This window comes from Harmonia axyridis, chromosome 7 (assembly GCF_914767665.1).
Source record: "Harmonia axyridis chromosome 7, icHarAxyr1.1, whole genome shotgun sequence".
Classification (NCBI taxonomy): domain Eukaryota; kingdom Metazoa; phylum Arthropoda; class Insecta; order Coleoptera; family Coccinellidae; genus Harmonia; species Harmonia axyridis.
The window spans coordinates 8079607-8107586 of record NC_059507.1 but is presented as its reverse complement, the minus strand read 5'-3'; the positions used below and the strand labels follow the sequence as shown (position 1 = coordinate 8107586).

The 27980-nt window shown below is 34.2% G+C and overlaps 2 protein-coding genes across 6 annotated transcripts; both read right to left on the bottom strand.

The window, feature by feature from the left end:
* Positions 1-126: 126 nt before the first annotated feature.
* LOC123684912 (venom serine protease Bi-VSP-like) lies at positions 127-27851 on the bottom strand. Of its 3 annotated transcripts, none has more exons than XM_045624421.1 (11): positions 27696-27851; positions 26563-26796; positions 25990-26087; positions 25442-25551; positions 24224-24489; positions 19377-19640; positions 18399-18487; positions 18176-18285; positions 1060-1325; positions 657-817; positions 127-432 (listed from the first exon to the last, which is right to left on the bottom strand). In XM_045624421.1, exons 1-11 carry the CDS (start codon positions 27778-27780, stop codon positions 259-261), a joined length of 1857 nt encoding a protein of 618 aa, XP_045480377.1. In that variant the 5' UTR covers positions 27781-27851; the 3' UTR covers positions 127-258. The 3 variants fall into 3 exon arrangements, with proteins under 3 accessions (XP_045480377.1, XP_045480376.1, XP_045480375.1); XM_045624420.1 differs by lacking the exon at positions 18176-18285 and adding an exon at positions 1496-1605; XM_045624419.1 differs by lacking the exons at positions 18176-18285; positions 18399-18487 and adding exons at positions 1496-1605; positions 1718-1806.
* Positions 4511-17084, bottom strand: LOC123684913 (venom serine protease Bi-VSP-like). 3 transcript variants are annotated; one of them, XM_045624423.1, is made up of 10 exons: positions 16930-17084; positions 15850-15941; positions 15311-15420; positions 14064-14329; positions 12330-12593; positions 6039-6157; positions 5830-5939; positions 5414-5679; positions 5012-5172; positions 4511-4816 (listed from the first exon to the last, which is right to left on the bottom strand). In XM_045624423.1, the coding sequence occupies exons 1-10, from the start codon at positions 16946-16948 to the stop codon at positions 4640-4642; spliced, it is 1584 nt and encodes a 527-aa protein (XP_045480379.1). In that variant the 5' UTR covers positions 16949-17084; the 3' UTR covers positions 4511-4639. The 3 variants fall into 3 exon arrangements, with proteins under 3 accessions (XP_045480379.1, XP_045480378.1, XP_045480380.1); XM_045624422.1 differs by lacking the exon at positions 16930-17084 and having other exon boundaries at positions 15850-16906; XM_045624424.1 differs by lacking the exon at positions 16930-17084 and having other exon boundaries at positions 15307-15420.
* Positions 27852-27980: the final 129 nt, after the last annotated feature.

Below are 27980 nucleotides of genomic sequence, written 5' to 3'. Positions count from 1 at the left end.
ATTCAAGCATAATTACTACTACATAATTTTCCAAAAAATGTATATGTGCCCATTCCACATTATACAGTCCTAGGTTTCTATTACTGTTTCTCTACTTATATTAAGGTATGAAATAGTTTAACTGCCTTTGGTAGTTACTATTTATATTCTGATAAATACATGTTTTTCTAAACAATAAATAATTTATAAGAAAAGTTCGATTGAAAATAATTACTATTCTAGAAAATATTATAAATTTATTACTTTTGGGTCTCCTTTTCATACATTATTCAACACAACAGATTGAATCCAAGGCAAATGTGAAGAAACTCTAGTATATACTCCAGCACTTCTAGTTATACCACAAGCTTTGCCGAAAGATGTCACTCCAATGATGAAGTAATGTTTCCTTCGAGTGAAACTCACAAACTGAAGTGGTCCTCCTGAGTCGCCCTATCAACATAAAAATTAAGTAAGAATGATGTTGAATAATTAGATCCAGAACCAAGTTCTACAACGGTTTTTTTCTCAAGTAATAAATAAAAATAATCACCAATAACGGTTCAACGCGTTAGAGAAAAAATGCAGCTACTGTCCACAGAAAGACAATTTTTTTTGGATACAATGAGTTTTTAGGATTGTATTGGATTTAATGATGATCGTTTCTTCTTGATTACCTCGCATGTGTCTATAATTTTTTCTGCATCGGCTGAACCAGCACAAACTTGAAACTCATCGTCTATGTCACCAGTGGCTGAAGCTCTGCGATACTGGTGTCTACAATCTGCATTTCCTACTATTCTAAGGCGCACTTTGATCAAATGGCTACTGGGTTGTCCTGAAAAATTCATCAAATGTATGTTCAACGTGTAAAACATATTTTTTTTCAATTTTTCGGAGGCAATCTGAATAATAATCATTATATTCGTATAATAAGGAAACCAACTAATTTCTTGATATAAATTCAAATTTAGAAACCTTCCTTATGCTTTGAAACAGGAATGAAGCTGGTATCTCCCCAGGCCATCTTAGTGTCAAACTAGCTCAATTTAATGCTATAATATAGAACAAAATATCTACCAGCAAACTCAGTTATTCCCCAACCAGTAGCAGTAATGTCTTCATGGTCTGCTATCACTCCGCCAGGAAAGAGACAAGCAGGTTTTACAAAGTCGGTTACTCTCACTGGCCTATCTAAAACCAAAATTGCAATGTCGTGTTTCAGTTTTGATCGATCATAGTTGGGATGCTGAATTATCGTTTTAACATTGAAATCTTGTGGTTCTGCCTCATCAGTATTATTGAGAATGTCCAAATCACCAAGGCGTACGTATTTCACATCTCCTCTGTAAAAGAAATATATGTATTGAAGGATTTTGACTGTGGTTACATCATCCACATGAAATTTTGCATGAGGCTTGAAATTTTCATTCTACATCCAAATACAAATTTTCATCTTGATCGAAGCAAATTAACATAAGATAAATAAGTGCAACAGAAAAAATTACCTACTCACAAATCACGTGAATATAGACAATGTGCTGCTGTTAAAATATGCTGATGTGTGATTAGAGATCCACCACATTTCCATTCTTTTTGGTTCTCACTGCCATATCCCAGAATGGCCTTGAAAAATAAAATTAACTAAGACAATATTTCTACAATTCAATGAATAAATTTTGCTAGGCTCTGATATTTAAAATAGTCTAATATTGAAAATATAATAATTAATAACTACCATATGTGGAAATTCTTGTGCCAACGATTTCTCTCCTCCTACACCAGCTATGAACACTCCTTCTCGAGGAGGATAATATTCTTCACATTCTGAAAGTTTACAAATTTTTATTTCTATCAGAATGAAAAACTGCAATTTTTATACTATGGTTTTACGTATGCCCTAAGCTTTTGGGAGGTCTCACTGCAGTCTAGGATAGTTGGGATAGAAAACAAAATCCCTGTAAATTTTACACTATGATTCGTTATTTCCTGTTTCAACGCAAAAAACTTTACCCCTGATGAAAAAATGTAGAACTGTCAATGTAAATATTTTTTTTATGAATTCTAAAAATGTTTATCTCTGGAATTATAAGTGCTACTACTGCGGTAAGAAGTATTCTAAACATTATGATCGTAGGCATAACGAGGGGGGGGATTATTGAAGACATAAACCCCTCCATTGATCAGAAGAAATAAAAAAATTTTGAGTAACAATTTTTAAAAAAATGGAAAAATTTTGCGTTTTCGAAGTGGGGGTAGCCCCTATGAGTCAATCCTAGTTACGCCAATGATTATGATCATAACAATATATATTTCCAATATCATATTTATGTATTTGTTGTTAATTTTCTGAAAAATGAATTTTTTAAAATTTGTTTCCAAAATTTTTTGCTTCATAAATTCATGGATCATGTTCTCGAGGTTGAGGGATCAATGCAGTATGACAACCAATTTTTGTACCGAATTTCATGCCTTTAGCTCTTATAGTTTCCGTGAAATGCTCTAGACGACGCACGCATGTATTTTTTTTCAAATTCTATTTTATGATCTTACGCTTTTCAATATTTGACCGATTAAAAAGTTAAGGGAAATAATAAAATGAAAAATTTTCAATTCAATAGTGGATATTGGAACGAAATCAACTTATTTCTTTATAGATACCTACCTGAATTTTTTCATTGTAACAACTTACTTCTTTCGCTCCAAGCAGTAGAAGACAAACTTTCTTTCGTCAATGATGAATTTGTCGATGGGTTGAAATTACCTGCATTGCCCACTAGAGGCTTAACAGTATTAATTTTTTCACCAGAAGGACAACATATTATCGGGATCTTTCCATTATAACTGCAAAGATCGACACGTTGGCGTTGTTTTATTCGAGTCAATGCCCAAGAACAGTTTCCAATTGAGACGCAGCTGCCCTGCATTTTTTCGCTCTGAATTGAACACTGATCACCTGAAATTTCCAAAAAAAAACGCTTTTCGCCATTATTCAAAAAGTCAAGAAAAAATAATCTAATTCTAAACAGTTCAATTTGCACTACTGTAGTTTTTATAGATCACGTTTAATACCTCCATTCAAATGAAAGAATAAAAAGATTAGTTGTGGGTAATTTAAATCAGCCTCAATTATGTTATATTATCTTTTTATCCATACCTTCATATCATAAATAGTTTACTAAATTTGTTAATTTTTTTGAGTATTTAATTTAATTTGATGATAATATTTTTGGTATTCAAATCAGTTCAATGACTTCTCTATATGTTAGTTGTTATTTCTAGTAGGATGTTGACTGGAAATTTGAATGACCATATTTATTACCTTGATATAGTTCAGCTCCATTTGAGAAAAAAATTTTACAAAGCACAACTAAAGGAAACCACACGGAAAATAATAGGAGAATCATTGTATTAAGTTCAGTTAAGACATAAACACATCACTCAACCATTCATTGATTAAGTACTCTTGAAATTATTATAAGACCAGTTTCAGAAGAATTCAGTAGATAAGGACGCAACATCAGAAAGGTGAGCAAGTTTCTTCTTTTATATGACGTAGATATTAAAGTGAGTATTTATGCTTATTTAACGCTCTTGTTTTTTACAAGATCGTAGATCAAAGACCTTTAATTGATATAAGAATTTGTGAAGAATTCAATATCAAATAATTAGAACTAAATCACATCCTCTAAAATAAAATATTGGAATATCACATTTTACGTATATATTCATAATGCCGCCAATAATTACATCAACTTCTAGAAATTCTAGAAACAAACAGATATGAGTTCAGTACCAGTTTCAACTCCTTTTGTCAACTACGAGCATTTTGGGATTCTGTTAGTGAAGTTTTGCAAAACGAAGATCAAATCAACGCTGATTAGTTTTTTAATAAAAAAGGAGTAGTTCACAAAGAATTCGTTCCTTTTGGACAAACCGTCCACCAAGTTTTTTATGAAGGCGTCCTTGAAAGACAGAAAAAGGATCATTCACGTTAAACCAGACATTGAAGACAATTGGATGCTTCATCATGATAACTGCTTTTTCCATAATAGAATTTTTGACCTTAAAATGCATTCCAGTGGTTCCCCAGGCCCCCTATATACCTGATCTATGTCCCTTTGACTTTTCCATTTTCCAAAACTGAAAAATGTCTTCGAATGATCTATTTTCGGGAGTTTAGACAGAACATAAAAGGGTGTAATCATATTTTATTTCATCGATATATTATCTGGATTTCAGTTCAGAATTTTTTAATCCCTATTTCAAACTACATTAGAATTTTTTTTTTTTAATTTCAAAACTTTCATTCCTTCTGTAGATATACATGAATCATATTAATTCAAGTAATGGATATTACTAATTGCTAAGTACTTCTATATAATTTTCCAGAAAATGTATAAGTGCCCATTCTGCATTATGCTTCTGTGACTTTCTCTACTTATAAGGCACTCTAAGCTACGAAATGCTCCTTTTATACCCTATTATATAATGTCGTTACTCTTCAATTTAAAATAGTTTAACTGCCATCTGTAGGTACTATTTAATTTTAATGAATACATGTTTTTCTACAATAAATAATATATTATAAGAAAAGTTCGATTGAAAATAATTACTATTCTAAAAAATATTATAAATTTATTACTTTTGGGTCTCCTTTTCACACATTATTTACCACAACAGATTGAATCCAAGGCAAATGTGAAGAAACTCTAGTATATACTCCAGCACTTCTAGTTATACCACAAGCTTTGCCGAAAGATGTCACTCCAATGATAAAGTACTCTTTAATTCCATCAGTGTAACTCGTAAACTGAAGTGGTCCTCCTGAGTCGCCCTATCAACATAAAAATTAAGTTAGAATGATGTTGTTGAATAACATGTTACAGAACAAATGCAGCTACTGTCCACATAAAGATATAATTTTTTTTTATACAATGAGTTTTTAGGATTGCATTGGATTTAACGATTATCATTTCTGGACTTGACTTCTGGATAATATTATCAAATAAGATTAATTACTATTGATTACCTCGCATGTGTCTATAATTTTTTCTGGATCGGCTGAACCAGCACAAATTTGAATCTCATCGTCTATGTCACCAGTGGCTGAATATCTGCGATACTGGTGTCTACAATCTTCATTTCCTACTATTCTAAGGCGCACTTCGATCAAATGGCTACTGGGTTGACCTGAAAAATTCATCAAATGTATGTTCAACGTGTAAAACATATTTTTTTCAATTTTTGGGAGACAATCTGAATAATAATCATTATATTTGTATAATAAGGAAACCAACTAATTTCTTGATATAAATTCAAATTTAGAAACCTTCCTTTCGCTTTGAAAGTGGAATGAAGCTGATATCTCCCCAGGCCATCTTAGAGTCAAACTAGCTCAATTTAATCTTATTATATAGAACAAAATATCTACCAGCAAACTCAGTTATCCCCCAACCAGTAGCAGTAATATATTTATCGTCTGCTATCACTCCACCAGGAAAGAGACAAGCAGGTTTTACAAAGACGGTTATTCTCACTGGCCTATCTAAAACCAAAATTGCAATGTCGTGTTTCAGTTTTGATCGATCATAGTTGGGATGCTGAATTATCGTTTTAACATTGAAATCTTGTGGTTCTGCCCAATCAGTGTTATTGAAAATATCCAAATCACCAAGGCGTACGTATTTCACATCTCCTCTGTAAAAGAAATATATGTATTGAAGGATTTTGACTGTGGTTACATCATCCACATGAAATTTTGCATGAGGCTTGAAATTTTCATCTCGATCCAAGCAAATTAACAAGAAGATAATTTTTCAACTGCAACAGAAAAAATTACCTACTCACAAATCAAGTGAATATAGACAATGTGCTGCTGTTAAAATATGCTGATGGGTAATTAGAGATCCACCACATTTCCATTCTTTTTGGTTCTCACTGCCATATCCCAGAATGGCCTTGAAAAATAATATTAATTTAGACAATATTTGTACAATTTAATGAATAAATTTTGGTAGTTTTATATTGATAATATAATATCATAAATGAATATGTACCATGTGAGGAAATTCGTGTGCCAATGTTTTCGTTCCTCCTGAAGGATATACAAAGACCATGGGGTAGTAGCGTACACTACTACTACCTCCTTCTGGAGAAGGATAATATTCTTCAAATTCTGAAAGTTTATAAATTTTTATTTCTATCAGAATGAAAAACTGCGAATTTTACTATGGTTTTACATATGCCCTAAGCTTTGGAGAGGTTTCACTGCAGTCTAGGATAGTTGGGATAGAAAATAAAATCCCTGTAAATTTTACACTATGGTTCCTTATTTCCTGTTTCAACGCAAAAAACTTTAACCCTGATGAAAAGAATATAGAATTTCAATGTAAATATTTCTGGAATTATAAGTGCCACTACAGCGGTAAGAAGTATTCTATACATTATGATCATAGGCGTAACAAGGGGGAGGGGATTATTGAAGACATAAACCCCTCCATTGATCAGAAGAAATAGAAAAAATTGTGAGTAACAATTTTAAAAAAATTGAAAAATTTTGCGTTTTCAAAGTGGGGGTAACCCCCTATGAGTCAATCCTAGTTACGCCAATGATTATGATAATCTATATCTATATAATACTAGATGACCCGGCGAACTTCGTACCGCCCTATAATCAAGCTATTTTTTTTTTATTTGAATTGAGTTGATTTCTTTATTGCTGTTGGTATATTATATATACATATACATATATATATATATATATATATATATATATATATATATATTTTTTTTAATTCACACTAGCGTGGTTCAATTGTGATTATTCGGGCCGGAAGGCCAAGAATAATTTCTGTTGTCAATGGGGAAATATTATCTGTCGTATGATACCAACTGTCCCCAAGAGCACCGCCTTCTGCATCCAAATAGTAGTGTTGGGAGGCAGCTTCAATTCCTGGAGATGCTCTGTAGTTTTTCGATGAACCAATCCATTGCAGCTCATAATCAGAGGTTTTATTTCTACTTTTTCCAGTTGCCACATACTTTTCATTTGCCGTGACAGTGCCTGGTATTTGGTAATTTTTTCTCCATAGGTCTTAGTGAGATTTTAATCAAGTGGCACTGCAAAGTCTATGATATAGGCTATTTTGTTCTTCTTGAGCCATACCACCATATCCGGTCTGTTGTGCTCCACAGCTTGATCCGTGATAAGGGTCAAGTCCCAGTAAATTTTTACGGTTTCGTTCTCGAGAACCGTTTGTAGAGCGTATATATGGTGTGGTACAAAGTGCAGTAATAGGCCCTCCCTCAAGCACAGCAACTGATGTACGACCTTCCCCATGTTGTTGTGGCGGGCGAGGTATTTGGTGCCTGCTATCGCTGTGCAACCCGAGGACAAGTGTTGCACTGTTTCCTCGGCTTTGTCACATAGTCTGCATTTCGTTGAGACAACTGGCTGCTTCATTATATGCTTGGTATGAACACGTGTAGGCACGACCTGATCCTGAATCGCCAGCATTGTTCCCTCTGTTTGGGGGAAGAGGTAGCCCTGAGTCAGGTAGGTGTTGGAGTTCGACATGTCAACATCAGTCTGGTGTAGGCTCGCGTAGAATCTTCCGTGCAGCGGTTTTGCCTCCCAGATATGTTTTCGTCTATCAGATGGCTCCTCCGCTACAGGTTCCTGCGTGTCCACTTCCTCCTGGAGCGCAGATGGGTAAAGTTGTGCTGATACCCATTGTTGGACTGGTAGGTTTCCTATCCTGAAGTAATCTCTTATCTTCTTTTCTTCTTTCAGGTAGATGTCTTCCAAGCTGCTCAGGCCTCGACCACCTTCCTTTCGTGGCAAGTATAATCTTTCGATTGCCGAGTTTGGATGAAGCATACCGTTCTTCGTGAAGGTAGTTCTGATTTTCCTGTCTAGTCTTTCTAGGTCTGTTCTAGACCAGGTCATCACTCCTGCTGTGTAAGCAAATGCCGGCATTGCCCAGATGTTCATGGCCTCCATTTTGTTTTTTGATGACAACTGCGTTTTCATTATTCGGCGTACTCTGCCCATGAGCTCATTCGCAATCTCCCTCTTGTTTTCTGGCTGTTTTATTTCGAAAGTTTCCTGGATACCCAAGTATTTGTATCTCTCTGTTTCTCCAAGTGTGTTTATTGTCGTTCCGTCCAGCATGGTTAGCTTTTTCCCTTCCTCCAATTTACCACGCCTAACGTTGACCACACCACACTTCTCAAGCCCGAATCTCATTCCTATGTCCTCGCTAAACATCCTGACCAACTCTATCTGCCCCTCTAACTGTTTTTTACCTCTGGTGAATAATTTAAGCTCGTCCAGGTAAAATAGGTGACTCAGTCTGTTCCTTGCGTTCAGAGAATAGCTGTATGCAGATCTGTTCAGTATATTGCTAAGAGGGTTCAGCGCGAGACAGAACCACTGTGGGCTCAGTCCATCTCCCTGGAATATTCCTCGTTTGATCTTGATTTCTGAGGTCCTGTAGGAGGTTGATTTGTCTCTCCATGTCAGCGAAGTGCGCCATGTTGACATCAGGCACTTTAGCAGTTGTATTACCTCAGGATGGACTTTATAGATTTTGAGTATTTCGAGCAGCCATGAGTGTGGAACCGAATCGAACGCTTTTTGGTAGTCGATCCACGCTACTGAGATGTTCTTCAGCCTTTTCTTCGCCTGCTTAGTGACAGCATTATCGATTACTAGTAGCTCTTTGCTTCCTCGAGCCTTACTTTTACATCCATTCTGTTCCCAGGACATTATGTTGTTAGTTTTGATATGGGTGTTAATCTTGTGGCCAATGATCGATGTGAGTATCTTGTAAATCGCAGGTAGACAGGTAATGGGTCTGTAGTTTTTCGGATTCGTTAGATCTCCTTTCTTGGGTATCATGAGTGTCGTGCCAAGTGTAAAATAAAAAGGAATTGTCGTTGGGTCTTTTATTGCTCCCTTGATAAGCCGAGCCAGCACTTTATGGGTCGCTGTTAGTGACTTCCACCAGAAATTGTGGATTCCATCCACACCAGCTGCTGACCAGTTCTTGAGTCTCCTGACTGTTGCCTTCACGTCTTCTTCCGTTATAGTAATCTCAGTCATTTCTGTAAGGTCAAGATGTGCACTTTTTTCCGCCTCTATCCATGCAGCCTCGGTGTTGTGGCTCCCTTCCTGTGTCCAGGTGTCCGACCAGTATTGCTGCATCTTGTGCGTGTCAGGCGAAGCAGTTTGTTGGTTACTGTGTCCGCCCGAAAGTCGCCTGAAAAATTCTCGCTGGTTATTTTTGAACAGGTTGTTTTCTTGATACCTTTGAGTTCTCTTGTCTGTCTTTTTTAATCTTTAACTTTCGGGCGTATGCCCACACTTTCTTCTCGACTTTTTTACCCAACTTTCGGTTAACCAGATAGATGTGAAGGACGCCTATTTCTTTTCGAAGAGTTGTTATTCTTCTTTCTATTCGTGCCTTCCATGGTGGTGTCCTCTGTTGACGGTTTTCTTGATTTGGTGTTCGTGATGATGTGTCCTGAATGATGTTGGTTATATTAGCAGCGCAGTATACTTTAGAGGAATCCGTGGAATTGAAACGTCTTCTCCTCTGTAAATACTTCCCTTTCAAAATTGTGAATGTAATGGCTCGGTGGCGGTACCAACGGCGTCAGTTTGACTTGACCTTTCGAGCAACACAATGTAGGGGCTTCATTTTTAAACTTAAATGCCTTGCAATGTTGACAAACAACGTTCATTGGTCCAATAGCAACGATACGCAGTGTACTGTAGTCAATTTCTTTGTTATAATTAAGTGCAGCTCTATAGGGGTTAAACGCAACACTTCTATTTTGTTGGTTCCGGTTCCATCGATTCCGTTCAACTTCATTTCGCGTTTCACGTTGCTCATCAGTTTGACTTGCTCTTGTATTTCATTGACTTGCAGCATTGCGGGTTCTGAGCTTAAGTTTGTACGTCTAATTGCCGTCATTTTTAGAAACAAAAATTTAACTTAAAATAGAAAAAAACTATAGTACCTATTCTTTTGTAAAAGTATGAAAATGGTCTATCAAAACTTCCCAACACTATATTAATTTGACTAACCTTGTTGAACAAACACTTCAGAAAAAAACACACCCTACAAATTATCCTGTAGAAACCAATGTGAAAAATACACTAAGAAATGGTAAATGAATTATGTAGGTATTTTGTTATTACATAATTCATTTACCATTTCTTAGTGTATTTTTCACATTGTATATATAAATGAATCCCTTTTTCCTTGTTCACGGCATCACGCGTGAATGGCTGGACCGATTTCACTAATTCTTTTTTTGTTGTATTTGTTATTATTAGGAGAAGGTTCTTATGTAAGAAAAAAATACGAAAGTTGCAAAATTCACGTAGTTGACATTGAAACAAAGAAACGTAGTTTATAATGTTTATATGCTCTTTGCAAATATATTGGTCGAAGCCGCCTCGGTGGCGTGGTCGACAGAGACCTCGACTGCGGCACAGAAGGTCCGGGTTCGAATCCCGGTGAGGGCATGGATGTTAAGTGGTTGTTCAAGACTACGAAAAAAACTAAAATTGTATGTTGACATTAGGATGAATGCGAGTGTGAATTATATGTAATACATGTGGGAAAAATAGGGGAAATCCAACGAATTTGTGACTGGGTACATAACCAAAGGTTGAGTGAGCCCAACAAGCGAGAAAGAATGAATGAATAAATATCGGTCGGAGTTGGTCTGTGGTCGGAGCCGCCTAGGTGGCGTGGGCGACAGAGACCTCGACTGCGGCATCGAAGATCCGGATTCGATCCCGGTGAGGGCATGGATTTGCAAGATTTGCGAAAGAGAACCAAAACCGGTTTGGTAGTGCAGTGTTATTATTGGCAGGTGATTTTCGACAAACATTACCAGTAATACCACGTTCAACGCCAGCCGACGAACTTAAAGCTTAAAAACATCCATCTTATGGAAATATATGTTAAAACGCTCAAATTAAGTATGAACATGCGGGTCGAACTGCAGAATGACCAATCTGGAGAAACTTTTTCAAAGCAATTGCTCGATATTGGTAATGGAAAAATACCTGTTGTCTCATCGTCTGGATACATTACGTTCCCACCAATATCTGTCATTTTATGAAATCTAAGACAGAACTGATTGAAAAGGTTTTCCCAAATATTGCACAAAATTGTAAAGATCATGTTTGGATGAGAGATCGAGTTATATTGGCTGCAAAAAACATTGATGACAATGAAATGAATTTTCAAATTCAAAATATAATAACTGGTGAATTGATTACATACAAATCGATTGATTCAGTCACTAACCAAGATGACATTGTTAACTATCCAACGGAATTCTTAAATTCGCTGGAATTACCCGGATTACCACCTCATAATCTGCAATTAAAAATCGGATCGGTAATAATCATGTTGCGGAATATAAACCAGCCACGTCTTTGCAATGGCACCCGACTTGCGGTGAAGAGATTAATGAATAACGTGATAGAAGGTATTATTTTGAAAGGGAAGTACAAAGGAGAAGACGTTTCAATTCCACGGATTCCTCTAATTCCGAACGACATGCTGTTCGACTTTAAACGGTTACAATTTCCAGTGCGGCTAGCATTTGCAATGTCGATAAATAAATCACAAGGGCAGTCGCTAAGTGTTTGTGGCATTTATCTTGAAAATTCATGTTTTTCACATGGCAAGTTATATGTCGCCTGTTCCCGTGTCGGAATACCAACAACACTATTTATATACGCGCCAGAATATAAAACTAAGAATATTGTGTATCATAAAGCATTAGAATAATAAACACTTTATTTTTGGAAAAATTTCGATTTATTAATATACCAACAGCAATACTTAATAAAGAAATTTACTTAATTCGGATAAAAGGGTAACAGATATTTCTTGATTATAGGGCGGTACGAAGTTCGCCGGGTCAACTAGTAACTATATATTTCCAATCTCATGTTATGTATTTGTTGTTAATTTTCTGAAAAATGAATTTTTTTGGAATTTGTTTCCATAATTTTTTGCTTCATAAATTCATGGATCATGTTCTCGAGGTGAAGGGATCAATGCAGTATAACAACCGATTTTTGTACCGAATTTCAGACAATAGCTCGTATAGTTTCCGTGAAATGCTCTAGACGACGCACGCATGTTTTTTTTTTCAAATTCTATTTTATGATCTTACGCTTTTCAATACTTGAACGTTTCAAAAGTTTAGGGAAATAATAAAATAAAAAATTTTCAATTCAATAGTGGATATTGAAACGAAATCAACTTATTTTTTATAGATACCTACCAGAATTTTTTAATTGTATAACTTACTTCTTCCGCTCCAAACAGTAGAAGACAAACGTCCTTTCAGCAATGATAAATTTGTCGATGGATTGAAATTACCTGTAACGCCCACTAGAGGCTCAACAGTATTAATTTTTTCACCGGAAGGACAACATATTATCGGGATCTTTCCATTATAACTGCAAAGATCGACACGTTGGCGTTGTTTTATTCGATTCAATGCCCAAGAACAGTTTCCAATTGAGACGCAGCTGCCCTGCATTTTTTCGCTCTGAATTGAACACTGATCACCTGAAATTTCCAAAAAAAAAGTTTTTTGCCATTATTCTGCAGGTCATGAAAAATAATCTAATTCTAAACAGTTTATATTGCACTACTGTCGTTTTTTATAGAAGACGTTTTATACCTGCATTCAAATAAAAGAATAAAAAGATTGGAGCGAAAAATATTTCCCTGAAAAATTATATTTTCTCTCAATATAAACAGAGACTCGAGAGATTTTTTGACAGAATAAGTTTTTTCCGGCTTATCTTTCCATTTTATTATAATATAAAAATTCAATGGATTCGTTTCTTACTTGATACAAATTCATTATTCTTAGATAAAATTAAAAAATATGGAATAAACGTGAGATTATCAAAACAAAAGCCAAGAACAATTCGATAAATTCACTCCATTGGCTTTTTTCAAATCAAATATTTTTCAACGCTTATAAGCAAATGAACTCGAATAAACTGTTACTAGATAAAGTCTTGTCGTAGACGTTAAATTTCAAGTTCATTCAATAACATTCCCCTTTTTGAATTTTCAATATTCACTATTACCACACATTACACAATACTTAGAATATCACCTAAAATTACAACAATAAAATTTGAAAGGGATAAGTTGTAGGTATCATTTAAATCAGCGTCAACTCTATGTTACATTATCTTTTTATCCATACCTTCATATTATAAATAGTTTACTAAATTTGTTAATTTTTTTGATTATTTTATTTAATTTGATGATAATATTTTTGATATTCAAATCAGTTCAATGACTTCTCTATATTTTAGTTGTTATTTCTAGTAGGATGTCGACTGGAAATTTGAATGACCATATTTATTACCTTGATATAGTTCAGCTCCATTTGAGAACAAAATTTTACAGAGCACAATTAAAGGAAACCACACGGAAAATAATAGGAGAATCATTGTATTAAGTTCAGTTGAGACAAAAACACATCACTCAACTTCATTGATTAAGTACTCTTGAAATTATTATAAGACGCGTTTCAGAAGAATTCAGTAGATAAGGACGCAACATCAGAAAGGTGAGCAAAGTTTCTTCCGCCAATAATTACATCATTTCTAGAAATTCTAGTAACAAACAGATATGAGTTTCATAAAATATTCAACCGCAAAATAATTACACTATGCGAGAAATACAATATTATTCTATTATTCAGCTAACATTATTTACAATAATTCAAGTTTCACCTATAATCCATAATTGAATGAATCTGAGGTCGATATATTATGTATTTTTGGAAAAAAAATTGTTATTCTGTCTAAGTAATTATGAACAAGTGTTTCTATAAGAAAAACACAACTTCATGTTATAGTTCAACAGAAAACCCCTTGGAAAAATCAGAGTATGACACTGGATTGTTATTTAAACATCGTAAAACAAACAGGAACAATGTTGAAATTCGCCCAAATTTGAATTTTGGTCTACAACTTGAAAACAAAGGAAGATAGAGGAATGCAATTAACTTACCTGCAAATTCTGTAATTCCCCACCCAGTAGCTGTAATTTCAACGTCTGGATGTATTTTACCATCAACAAACAGACATGCTGGTTTCACAAAGCTGGTTATCCTCACTTCATCATTAAGTTCTAATATAGCTATATCGTGCTTCAAGGATGCCGAATCAAAATCTGGATGGGGAATAGATTTTTTCACATAGTAATCCTGGGGATCTGGTATATCTTGATCATCTGCTATGTCCAAATCGCCAAGACGAACAAATTTCACGTCACCCCTGTAAACAAATCTGATTTTACAAAACTGAACAAAAACAATTTTTTACAACCTAGCTTTTGTTGAGTTTTATGAAACGTTTCAGGCTAAAGTATATGGGGCAGAAGATCTAAAATATAAAAGTGTTTGTTTTATTCTGTCTTTTAATCGTTTAAAGTTTAAACCAAAGTGAATCACGAAACTATATTTTACAAATTATATTTATTTTGAGACTAAAACTAGTAGTTCCAAGTTCGTTTAGTCAGGAAAGAAATATACTTATGAGGGATATCACAGCTCTGCTCTTCTCAGAAACTTCACAGAAGCATGTGACAGCCAGAAATTTATAAGAAAAATTATCTTCTCTTCTGTAATGTTTACAGTTACACTTGTCAGATGAGGTTCTTTGATGAGCAGTATTGCATGAGATAATAAAGTACATAGGCGTACAACTTTGCTTCTGCCTTTTTACCGAATTTCCTGGCTTTGTTGTAAAAAACTGGTTATACATTTATGATTCAAAGTATTGTCCATCGCTGGCCACTACTTTCGGGCAGCATACAAATCCCGCCTTGAAAAGCTTGACTGCCAATTCTTTTTGCGTTTGACACGAGTCTTGATCAAGTAATACCTCCAATTCTGCATCTCCGAAAACCTTCTTCCTTCCACCGCCATGCTGGTCTTCGATGTCAAAATCACCGTTCTTGGAGCGTTGAAATCACTATCGGCACGTTCTTTCACTAATAGCGGCGTTACCTTAGGTATTTGAGAGTATTCGAGGAGCCTCGCAGCCGAAGATTTCTTCTTATTAAAGCAGAAAATTGAAACCTCCCGCAAATGACGAGAATTTATACGAATACCTAAGCCTATTGTATGACATCTACGATCTATTTATTCCGACTACCACTTACCGCTACAGCCATTTATTGCAAAACGGCGGAAGCAGAGTTGTACAGCTAATAACTATTCAATTCGAATTCTCAGAAATATTCCACCTACTCACAAATCGCGGGAATAAAGACAGTGGGCTGCCGTGAGGATATGTCGTAGACTAATAAGAGATCCTCCACATTTCCACTCTTTTTCTGCCTCTGTTCCATATCCGAGAAGAGCCTAAAAAAGAAATTTACATTTAGTCGTATATGGCAGTTCTACAGGGTGTGCCTCTGCTCTTGATGAAAATGGCTAGGAACTCGAAGAATATATTTATTTGTCATATAATATAGTTTTTCCAAGCTTTTGTAATGACTCTTTGCTTGTCTGAGAGATGGCGTCGTTGGCTGTGCATCTCTCGGAAGATCGGTACTGCTTGAAACATAGTCCTTCGGATTTTAATGCTGCAAGATCTTAAAAGTACTTGAATTCTAGTAAGAATCTACTAAACCTCCTCACTTGCTACCTCACAACTCAGTTGTCATCATTTATCAAACGCTGTGGTTCTGTGGACAACTGGTGGTTATCTCAGCTTTGATGTTGAAGTTTAACTTTTCCAGTTTAGTATCGAGACCACAGAGAACTCGAATTATTTCATTTCATGCTCACCATATGTGGGAATTCTTGAGAGAGTACTCCTCCTACTGCTGCAAATACAAAAGCTGGACGAGGTGGTGGAGGTGGATTATACTCCGCACATTCTGAAAAAAGAAAAATATACAGATTAAATATATCCTGAACAAAAAGGAAAAACTTCTTGAACTTATTGATTATGACATAGACTCCATGAAAAGAGGATGTGTGTGGCAAAAATGAGAGTGGCAACATTCCAAGTTATGTGGTGAACCTGCGCGGTTGTCCTTCGTGTATCAGTAACCTCCAATAATCTTTAAGTGAAGTTTTGCAAACCGAAGATCAAATCAACGCTGATTAGTTTTTTTGATAAAAAAGGAGTAGTTCACAAAAAATTTGTTCCATTTGGACAAACCGTCCACCAAGTTTTTTATGAAGGCGTCCTTGAAAGACACAGAAAAAGGATCATTCACGTGAAACCAGACATTGAAGATGCTTCATCATGATAACTGCTTTTTCCATAATAGAATTTTTGACCTTAAAATGCATTCCTGTGGTTCCCCAGGCCCCCTATTCACCTGATCTCTGTCCCTTTGACTTTTCCATTCTCCAAAACTGAAAAATGTCTTCGAAGGATCTATTTTCGGGAGTTTAGACTGAACATAAAAGGGTGTAATCATATTTTATTTCATCGATATATTATCTGGATTTCAGTTCAGAATTTTTTTATCCCTATTTCAAACTACATTCGACTTTTTTTTTTTTAATTTCAAAACTTTCATTCCTTCTGTAGATTTACATGAATCATATTAATTCAAGTAATAGATATTACTAATTGCTAAGTACTTCTACATAATTTTCCAGAAAATGTATAAGTGCCCATTCTACAATATGCTTCTGTGACTTTCTCTACTTATAAGGCACTCTAAGCTATGAAATGCTCCTTTTATACTCTATTATACAATGCCGTTACTCTTCAATTTAAAATAGTTTAACTGCCATCTGTAGGTACTATTTAATTTTAATGAATACATGTTTTTCTACAATAAATAATATATTATAAGAAAAGTTCGATTGAAAATAATTACTACTCTGAAAATATTATAAATTTATTACTTTTGGGTCTCCTTTTCATACATTATTCACCACAACAGATTGAATCCAAGGCAAATGTGAAGAAACTCTAGTATATACTCCAGCACTTCTACTTTTACCACAAGCTTTGCCGAAAGATGTCACTCCAATGATGAAGTAATGTTTTCCTCGAGTGTAACTCGTAAACTGAAGTGGTCCTCCTGAGTCGCCCTATCAACATAAAAATTAAGTTAGAATGATGTTGTTGAATAATTAGATCCAGAACCAAGTTCTACAACGGTTTTTTCTCAAGTAATAAATAAAAATAATCACCAATAACTGTTAAACGCGTTAGAGAACAAATGCAGCTACTGTCCACATAAAGACAATTTTTTTTGGATACAATGAGTTTTTAGGATTGTATTGGATTTAATGATGATCGTTTCTTCTTGATTACCTCGCACGTGTCTATAATTTTTTCTGCATCGGCTGAACCAGCACAAACTTGAATCTCATCGTCTATGTCACCAGTGGCTGAAGCTCTGCGATACTGGTGTCTACAATCTGCATTTCCTACTATTCTAAGGCGCACTTTGATCAAATGGCTACTGGGTTGACCTGAAAAATTCATCAAATTTATGTTCAACGTGTAAAACATATTTTTTTCAATTTTTCGGAGGCAATCTGAATAATGATCATTATATTCGTATAATAAGGAAACCAACTAATTTCTTGATATAAATTCAAATTTAGAAACCTTCCTTTTGCTTTGAAAGTGGAATGAAGCTGATATCTCTTCAGGCAATCTTAGTGTCAAACTAGCTCAATTTAATCCTATTTTATAGAACAAAATATTAACCAGAAAACTCAGTTATTCCCCAACCAGTAGCAGTAATGTCTTCATGGTCTGCTATCACTCCACCAAGAAAGAGACAAGCAGGTTTTACAAAGTCGGTTATTCTCACTGGCCTATCTAAAACCAAAATTGCAATGTCGTGTTTCAGTTTTGATCGATCATAGTTGGGATGCTGAATTATCGTTTTAACATTGAAATCTTGTGGTTCTGCCTTATCAGTATTATTGAGAATATCCAAATCACCAAGGCGTACGTATTTTACTCTGTAAAAAAATATATGTATTGAAGGATTTTGGCTGTGGTTACATCATCCACATGAAATTTACATGAGGCTTGAAATTGTCATTCTACATCCAACTATAAATTTTCATCTTGATCGAAGCAAATTAACAAGAATATAAATAAGTACAACAGAAAAAATTACCTACTCACAAATCACGTGAATAGAGACAATGTGCTGCTGTTAAAATATGCTGATGGGTAATTAGAGATCCACCACATTTCCATTCTTTTTGGTTCTCACTACCATATCCCAGAATAGCCTTGAAAAATAAAATTAATTAAGACCATATTTCTACAATTTAATGAATAATTTTTGGTGGGCTCTGATATTTGAAATAGTTTTATATTGATAATATCATAAATGAATATGTACCATGTGAGGAAATTCTTGTGCCAATGATTTCTCTCCTCCTACACCACTACTACTACCTCCTTCTGGAGGAGGATAATATTCTTCACATTCTGAAAGTTTACAAACTTTTATTTCTATCAGAATGAAAAACTGCAATTTTTATACTATGGTTTTACGTATGCCCTAAGCTTTTGAGAGGTCTCACTGCAGTGAGACCTCTCATCTTCTATCCCAACTATCCTAGACTGCAGTCTAGGATAGTTGGGATAGAAAACAAAATCCCTGTAAATTTTACACTATGATTCGTTATTTCCTGTTTCAACGCAAAAAACTTTACCCCTGATGAAAAAATACAGAATTATCAATGTAAATATTTTTTAATAAATTCCAAAAATTTTTATCTCTGGAATTATAAGAAGTATTCTATACATTATGATCATAGGCGTAACGAGAGGGGGGGATTATTGAAGACATAAACCCCTCCATTGATCAGAAGAGATAAAAAAAATTGTGAGTAACAATTTTAAAAAAAATTGAAAGATTTTGCGTTTTCGAAGTGGGAGTAATCCCCTATGAGTCAATCCTAGTTACGCCAATGCTTATGATCATAACAATATATATTTCCAATTTCATGTTTATGTATTTATTGTTATTTTCTGAAGAATGAATTTTTTAAATTTGTTTCCATAATTTTTTGCTTCATAAATTCATGGATCATGTTCTCGAGCGAGGTGGAGGGATCAATGCAGTATAACAACAGATTTTTGTAGCGAATTTCATGCCAATAGCTCTTATAGTTTCCGTTTTCAGTGAAATGCTCTTGACGACGCACGCATGTTTTTTTTTCAAATTCAATTTTATGATCTTACGCTTTTCAATATTTGACCGATTCAAAAGGTTAGGGAAATAATAAAATGACAAATTTCCAATTCAATAGTGGATATTGAAACTTATTTTTTTATAGATACCTACCTGAATTTTTTCATTGCAACAACTTACTTCTTTCACTCCAAGCAGTAGAAGACAAACTTTCTTTCGGCAATGATAAATTTGTCGATGGGTTGAAATTACCTGCAACACCCACTAGAGGCTTAACATTATTAATTTTTTCACCAGAAGGACAACATATTATCGGGATCTTTCCTTTATAACTGCAAAGATGGACACGTTGGCGTTGTTTTATTCGAGTCAATGCCCAAGAACAGTTTCCAATTGAGACGCAGCTGCCCTGCATTTTTTCGCTCTGAATTGAACACTGATCACCTGAAATTTCCAAAAAAAAAATTTTTTCCCATTATTCTGAAGGTCATGAAAAAATAATCTAATTATAAACAGTTTATATTGCACTACTGTCGTTTTTCATAGAAGACGTTTTATACCTCCATTCAAATAAAAGAATAAAACGATTGGTGCGAAAAATATTTCCCTAAAAAATCATATTTTCTCTCAATTTAAACAGAGACTCGAGAGATTTTTTGACAAAATAATTTTTTTCTGGAATAACATTCCCCTTTTTGAATTTTCAATATTCCCTATTACCACACATTACACAATACTTAGAATAACACCTAAAATTACAACGATAAAATAAGGGATAATAAGGGTATCAATTAAATCAGCGTCAACTCTATGTTACATTATCTTTTTATCCATACCTTCATATTATAAATAGTTTACTAAATTTGTTAAGTTTTTTGAGTATTTTATTTAATTTGATGATAATATTTTTGATATTCAAATCAGTTCAATGACTTCTCTATATTTTAGTTGTTATTTCTAGTAGGATGTCGACTGGAAATTTGAATGACCATATTTATTACCTTGATATAGTTCAGCTCCATTTGAGAAACAAATTTTACAGAGCACAACTAAAGGAAACCACACTGAAAATAAGAGGAGAATCATTGTATTAAGTTCAGTTAAGACAAAAACACATCACTCAACCATGCATTGATTAAGTACTCTTGAAATTATTATAAGACCAGTTTCAGAAGAATTCAGTAGATAAGGACGCAACATCAGAAAGGTGAGCAAGTTTCTTCTTTTATATGACGTAGATATTAAAGTGAGTATTTATGCTTATTTATCGCTCTTGTTTTTTACAAGATTGTAGATCAAAGACCTTTAATTGATATAAGAATTTGTGAAGAATTCAATATCAAATAATTAGAACTAAATCACGTCCTCTAAAATAAAATATTGGAATATATTACATTTTAGGTATATTTTCATAATGCCTCCAATAATTACATCAACTTCTAGAAGTTCTAGAAACAAACAGATATGAGTTTCATAAAATATTCAAACGCAAAATAATTACACTATGCGGGAAATATATTATTCTATTATTCAGCTAACTTTATTTGAAATAATTCAAGTTTCACCTATAATCCATAATGGACTAGTTTTAATTTTTTTGTTAAGAATTAATTCTAAAAATTTAAGTAAAATGAAACAAAAATGAGGAAGAATCATTGAAATATCTCTAGAAATGAAAAAGTTATGGGACTTTGAATTTGCGCTTGGAAGAATAATTTCATAGTACGTGTAAGTGTCGTGACGTCACACACTAGACGACTGGTATTCGCAGAGTGCTTACGAATTCATTGTTGTACAATCACTTGTGCCGTTCGTGTCGTGTTTTGTTCGTTACACGATGGCTGAAATAACTTACTTTATAAATACATATAAATTACTTTTTTCTCTTTTTACTTTTTACTCCTCACATAAATATGTTTTGCCATTGATAGACTTCAACAACCAGTACTCAACTACAAACTGTTTATGAAACGTTTTTTAAATAAATCATCGTTATAAGTTGAACCATGATGAAGCAAACTCAAAAGTAGATACTTCCTTGAAAAGTTTAACTCCTTTCATTTCTGCACTGTGATAAGATGGATTTGAAGAAAAAAACTCCATCACTGCGAATATATCTATTTTAGGCAAATTGTCACTTTGTCCTTTCACGAAGCCTTCTTCCATTATGGTGGCATAAAAACAAAACTCGAGTTAAAACTACACTGTACAACTACAAACGGCGCGACAGCCTTGGCGCGGCTAAGTATTTAAACGTAATTTATGGTGTTGCGATCACAGGCAAGAGCCGTGACGTCACAGACCAAAGACGTTCCGCGCTAAAATACGTAAATTTATAAATAATCTATTTCTCAGTCATTTATTGATGGATTTTCAAAACTTTTTTTAATGATTTATCAGTTTTGCTCTATATTTTAATTCTATCGTGTTTAATATAGTATTATCAACATCACTAAACTAGTCCCTTGAATGAATCTGCTGAGGTCAATGTATTATGTATTTTAAAAAAAATGGTTATTCTGTCTAAGTAATTATAAACAAGTGTTTCTATAAGAAAAAACACAACTTCATGTTATAGTTCAGCAGAAAACCCCTTAGAAAAATCAGAGTATGACACTAGATTGTTATTTAAACATCGTAAAACAAACAGGTACAATGTTAAAATCGCCCAAATTTGAATTTTGGTCTATAACTTGAAAACAATGGAAGATGGAGGAATGCAATTAACTTATCCACATATGATGATAAAATTTGAAACATACACCAGTCACCATTGGCGCAACGCTCTATTAAGCGTTGAAATTTTTGAATTTTTTCACACAGTATCAAAAAGTTCCATTAGAGATTGTTTACATAAAAAAATCTTCACAATTTTTTCCTCCAAATTTAATCATTTACTCCTTGTTATACTATCTATGTTTTACCAACAAAAATTTTTTAATTTAAACAGCTCCTTCAGGGTGTTGCAGTTTCTTTGTCAGTTAGTATATTTTAGTAAGTGAATGAAAATATGTGATGTTTTTTTTTCGTTCTGTGCCTGCAAATCTATGTAACGACCACAATTTTTTTTATGAAATTTGAATGCCTAAACTGTTTGGGACGCAACTACATATTTTCATACAAATGTCTGTTTTCCAGATATATGGTGAGCTGTGAATTAACATAAATGTTTTATTTCTTGTTTGACTGTTCTGATGTTGATGAAATGTTGATTTTAGTTTTATTATTTGCAATAATAAATTAATCAGTGAAAAATTACCACTCGAAAATTGCCTTTTTACTTTTTGGAATGTGAATCCAAATAAAATAATCCATCTGTCCGCAGTTTAGAGTTTTTCTCGAAAATTCACATGGAATTTGAAACAAAAATAAAGTAGAATTTTTAGTGTTTTATTTTATAAAAACATTTAATGCAGCAAGATTCTTTTTATTATTTTTTTATATGTTATCTTATAAAATGGATTCTATCCAAGATAAATGAGATGAAACTCTGGTGTACACTCCTGCACTATTTATAATGCCACAAGCTTTACCAAATGAAGTCACTCCGATTATAGTATAGTATCTGTTTATGCCATTATATTTTGTTATTTGTAAAGGACCTCCTGAGTCACCCTGCAAAAAAGAACTTATTAAAACCAATTATTTATTAAATACACTGTGTTCTAAATTGGAGGTACAAACAAAAATAAGAGATTCCCCGGATGATTTTAAGAAAAAAAGTCCTATGAACATGGGCTCGAAAATGCTTTGAGATACAGGAAAAAGTTTGATTTTTTCCTCAAAGAATCTATACTTTACAAGATATTCAACTTCGACACAGATATTCCGATTTAGAGTTTGCATCACGTGATATGCAAAACTACATGGTATTACTTTTTTGGAAGAGTGCCCGATTCAGTTTAGTACTGAACTTTCAGATTTCTTGAAGTTTTATCGCATCCTCTACTGATTTTGAGAAAAAATTCAAACAAATCTTTCGAAATTCGCAGGAGAATTAAATTATCACAGAAATCCACTTAGTAAGCTGTGATGAATAGATCAATTATTAGTTTTTGGTAGGTACTTATTTCCTTGATCTGAAGCAATGTTTCATAAAGATTTATTTCATAAACTCTTATAATTTTCATAAAAAAGTAGGACTAGAAGAAACAACCTGTATCTCGAATTTTTGATAAGCCTTAACTGAAATATTCTGTTGAAAACTTAATGGAATTATTTTTTAATGGATTCATTGATGATTTGATACATGTCGATTGCATAGTGCCAATAATTTAGTTATAAATCCTGAAAATTGGATAAAATACCTAATTATTATGCCGAAGCCTTTCACAGCCGGATTCTCCGACAAAATTGGAAAATTTCCAGCTCTTTATCCTTGGTCTAGTCGGATTTTCACCTGACGTTTCGCTTACTCCTGCGGTAAGCATCTTCAGAGGTAAGCGAAACAAAATTTTCCAATTCTGTCAAATTCCTAAATTGTTTTATTCCAACTTATAATTATAATTTACCTGACAAGTATCCATAATCTTTTTTTCATTAGCAGATTCAGCGCAGATATAATTCTCATCGTCAATATTAGCACGGACTCCACTCTTTGCATACTGTCGTCTACAATTTTGGTTGCTAATTATTTTCAACTGCACTTTTATTAGTTTACTGCTGGGTTCACCTGGAAGTTTTTATCAGTTTGCTCATAATTTATTTCGAATATTTAATAAATGTTGAGAAGCACTGCGAAGATAAGTATGAAATGGAAAACATGGGACAGAAATAAATATAATGAAAAAATTTGAACATCTCTTAGGGAAGTCATAGGTATGAACAGCCATCCTTAACAATCTAAATTGTAAGAACTGTTCACCTTTCGCTTGCGTTCAAGCCAACAACTTTTATTGGCCAAAGCTTATCATAGAGCTTGTAGAACAATCTCAATAAAGAAATGAACATATGAGAAGTGATACAACACTAGAAATCCTCGTTGAATAGCATATTATTTGTTCTTAAATAACAAAGGTTTTATCTACCTGCAAATTCTGTAATTCCCCACCCAGTAGCTGTAATTTCAACTTCTGGATGTATTTTACCATCAACAAACAGACATGCTGGTTTCACAAAGCTGGTTATCCTCACTTCATCATTAAGTTCTAATATAGCTATATCGTGCTTCAAGGATGCCGAATCAAAATCTGGATGAGGAATAGATTTTTTCACATAGTAATCCTGGGGATCTGCTATATCTTGATCATCTGCTATGTCCAAATCGCCAAGACGAACAAATTTCACGTCTCCCCTATAAACAAATCTCGTTTGACCAACACTGAACAAAAACAATTTCTTACATCCTAGCTATTGTTAAGTTTCATGAAACGTTTCAGATGATGAAGGCCAAAGTATATGGGGCAGAAGATCTAAAATATTAAAGTTTCTGTTTTATTCTGTCTTTTAATCGTTTAAACACGAAACTGTATTTTACAAATTAAATTTATTCGGGGACTAAAACTAGGAGCTCCGAGTTCCTTTAGTCAGGAAAAAAATTTACTTATGAGTACAGTACAGTAGCTCTGCTCTTCTCAGAAACTTCACAGAAGCATAGGCCAGCCAGAAATTCATAAGGAAAAATTCTCTAATTCTCTTCTCTTCTGTTATTTTTTCAGATCACTTGGATGATAAAGTTCTTTAATAAGAAATAAGCAGCATTGCATAAGATAATAAAGTACATAGGCTTACAACTTTGCTTCTGCCGTTTTTTTCCGAAATTCCAGGCTTTGTTTAAAAAACTGGTTATACATTTATGATTCAACGTATTGTCCATTGCTGGCCACTACTTTGTCCCATCTTTCGGGCAGCATACAAGTCCTGCATTGGAAAGCTTTCCTGCCAATTCTTGTTGCGTTTGACACGAGTCTTGATCAAGTAATGCCTCCAATTCTGCATCTCCGAAAACCTTCTCCCTTCCACTGCCATGTTGGTCTTCGATGTCAAAATCACCGTTCTTGGAGCGTTGAAATTACTATCGGCACGTTCTTCCACTAATAGCGGCCTCACCATAGGTATTTGAGAGCATTCGAGGAGCTTCAGCCGCAGATTTCTTCATATTAAAGCAAGCCTATTGTATGACATCTACGATCTATTTATTTCGACTACCACTTACCGCTACAGCCATTTATTGCAAAACGGCGGAAGCAAAGTTGTACAGCTAATACCTATTCAATCGAATTCTCAGAAATATTCCACCTACTCACAAATCGCGGGAATAAAGACAGTGGGCTGCCGTGAGGATATGTCGTAGACTAATAAGAGATCCTCCACATTTCCACTCTTTTTCTGCCTCTGTTCCATATCCGAGAAGAGCCTAAAAAAGAAATTTACATTTAGTCGTATATGGCAGTTCTACAGGGTGTGCCTCTGCTCTTGATGAAAATGGCTAGAAACTCGAAGAATATATTTATTTGTCATATAATATAGTTTTTCCAAGCTTTTGTAATGACTCTTTGCTTGTCCGAGAGATGGCGTCGTGGGCTGTGCATCTCTCGGAAGATCGGAACTGCTTGGAACATAGTCCTTCGGATTTTAATGCTGCAAGATCTTAAAAGTACTTGAATTCTAGTAAGAATCTACTACACCTCCTCACTTGCTACCTCACAACTTAGTTGTTATCATTCATCAAACGCTAATAAAAAAATCCTGTGGACAACTGGTGGTTACTTCAGCTTTGATGTTCAAGTTTAACTTTTCCAGTTCAGTACCGAGACCACAGAGAACTCGAATAATTATCTCATTTCATGCTCACCATATGTGGGAATTCTTGAGAGAGAGCTCGTACTCCTCCTACTGCTGCAAATACAAAAGCTGGACGAGGTGGTGGAGGTGGATTATACTCCGCACATTCTGAAGAACGAAAAATGTACAGATTAAATATTGATCTAGATATAACACTATGAAAAGCGAATGTGTTTGGCAGAAAAGTAATGAGACTGGCAACATTGAAAGTTATGTGGCAACACTGCGCTGCTGTTTCTGATAGATTAGTTTCATCACTTTTCTGTCACAAGAGGTACTATAAAAAAATTTGAATAATTCAACATAATTCCGTTACAATGTCTATATTTTTCGAATTTTGAAGAGGGAATTGTTCTTAAACCATAAGTTTCGACTCAGACATGACGAATCCGTCCTTAATTAGATTCAATCCGTCCGTAAACACAATAACTCTCGAACGAAAAGTGATAGTACATTCGATCAGGATGAGAATTTGTGTTTCGACAGTTCTACATTGAGCTCTTACAAAAAATAAATCTTACATGATCAATGTTTCATATCTCAGATTACTACTTTAAATTTGAATAAAAAAATGTTTCCTCACTTCTCCGGCTCAACTCTCCAACACTTGTAGCTCCTTTGTTAATTATTTTTTCTGTCGATGTTTCGTTTCTCTCCTTCAGGGCTTCCGAAGGACAGCAAATAATGGGAGTCTTTCCATTGAAACTACAAGTATGTACTTTCTGGCCTGTTCGAATTGCACTCAATGCCCAAGGACAATTATATATAGAAGAACATTCACCTTCTCTGCCGTCTATTTCACTTGTGCATTGATCTCCTGCGAAGTAAAATGTGTTCGTGTTCTTTTTCTTGTTCAGATATCAAAGGCAATTTTAAATGAGCGATACCATCTTCAGAAGCCATAGAAACTCAAAAAAATATAACCTAAATAAATTAATTTACACATTTAATATTTAATGTATGTTATCGCAAAACTTCAACAGATTTCTGAACTTTGTGAAAATATATATTTGAGCACTCGTTTCAAGAACAGATCTACATAAATGCTTCGGGATGTCTGAAGTGTTCGAAAAAGATCTTAAACGATAAGTTTTGACTCGCCGATGATAAATCATGGGTGAGATTGAATTCTGCACGTCCGCTTTCCATGAATACTATCATTCTTGAACGAAAAACCTAGAATCTTGAAATATCGGAAGAGAAATAACTATCTTTTTTAGTTGTTGAGTAAAAACACAGGATTTACCGGCTTATGATTGATCCATGTAATTGCAAGGAAATAAAGGTATGAGCTTCTTCGTGAATTAGAAAAAAATAACAAAAAATAATTTATTGAACATACCATTCATCTATATGCAACACTTATTTTTTTTGAAAGATATAATTGGTCAAAGAAATCTATCTTATTTTACTTAACAATTCATTAACCTTTCTGCAAAAACTTATTTCAGTTCTCTCTCTCTCTCTGGTTCTAAGACAATAACCACTGTTCAATCTAAGATTATTTCAAGTTAATAATTATCGAGAGCAATTGGTTTCCATGGAAATTAGGAAACATGCACCTATATAATAAACAAAACATTTGAATTTCAAGGACTCAAATTAATTTTGAGTTGGGACACAATACAAAGGCCTCATACCGAATCGACAATATTGAACTTTTTCATCAGAGAATAAGAATAATCAATTTCGAATCAAATATCCAGTACCTATTACCTTCGTAGAAGTTCGCTCCTTCAACGGAAATAATTTGACACATCACAAAGATAGGAAACCAAAGAGTTGAATATATCAGCAACATCTTCAGACCCTTCAATAATAATGTACTTGCAGAGTACAATTTAGGTACTGGTCGTTAAATTTCGCAAGTATATATCTACATTTCGGTGGGTTCCTTGAGGTGAACAGGTTATTTCCTTGATGACGTGTATTTATTAAGTAGACGAAGTAGTAGAGTAGGTATACCCATTCTGCAATCACACGAGAAAATGAAGTGGCAGG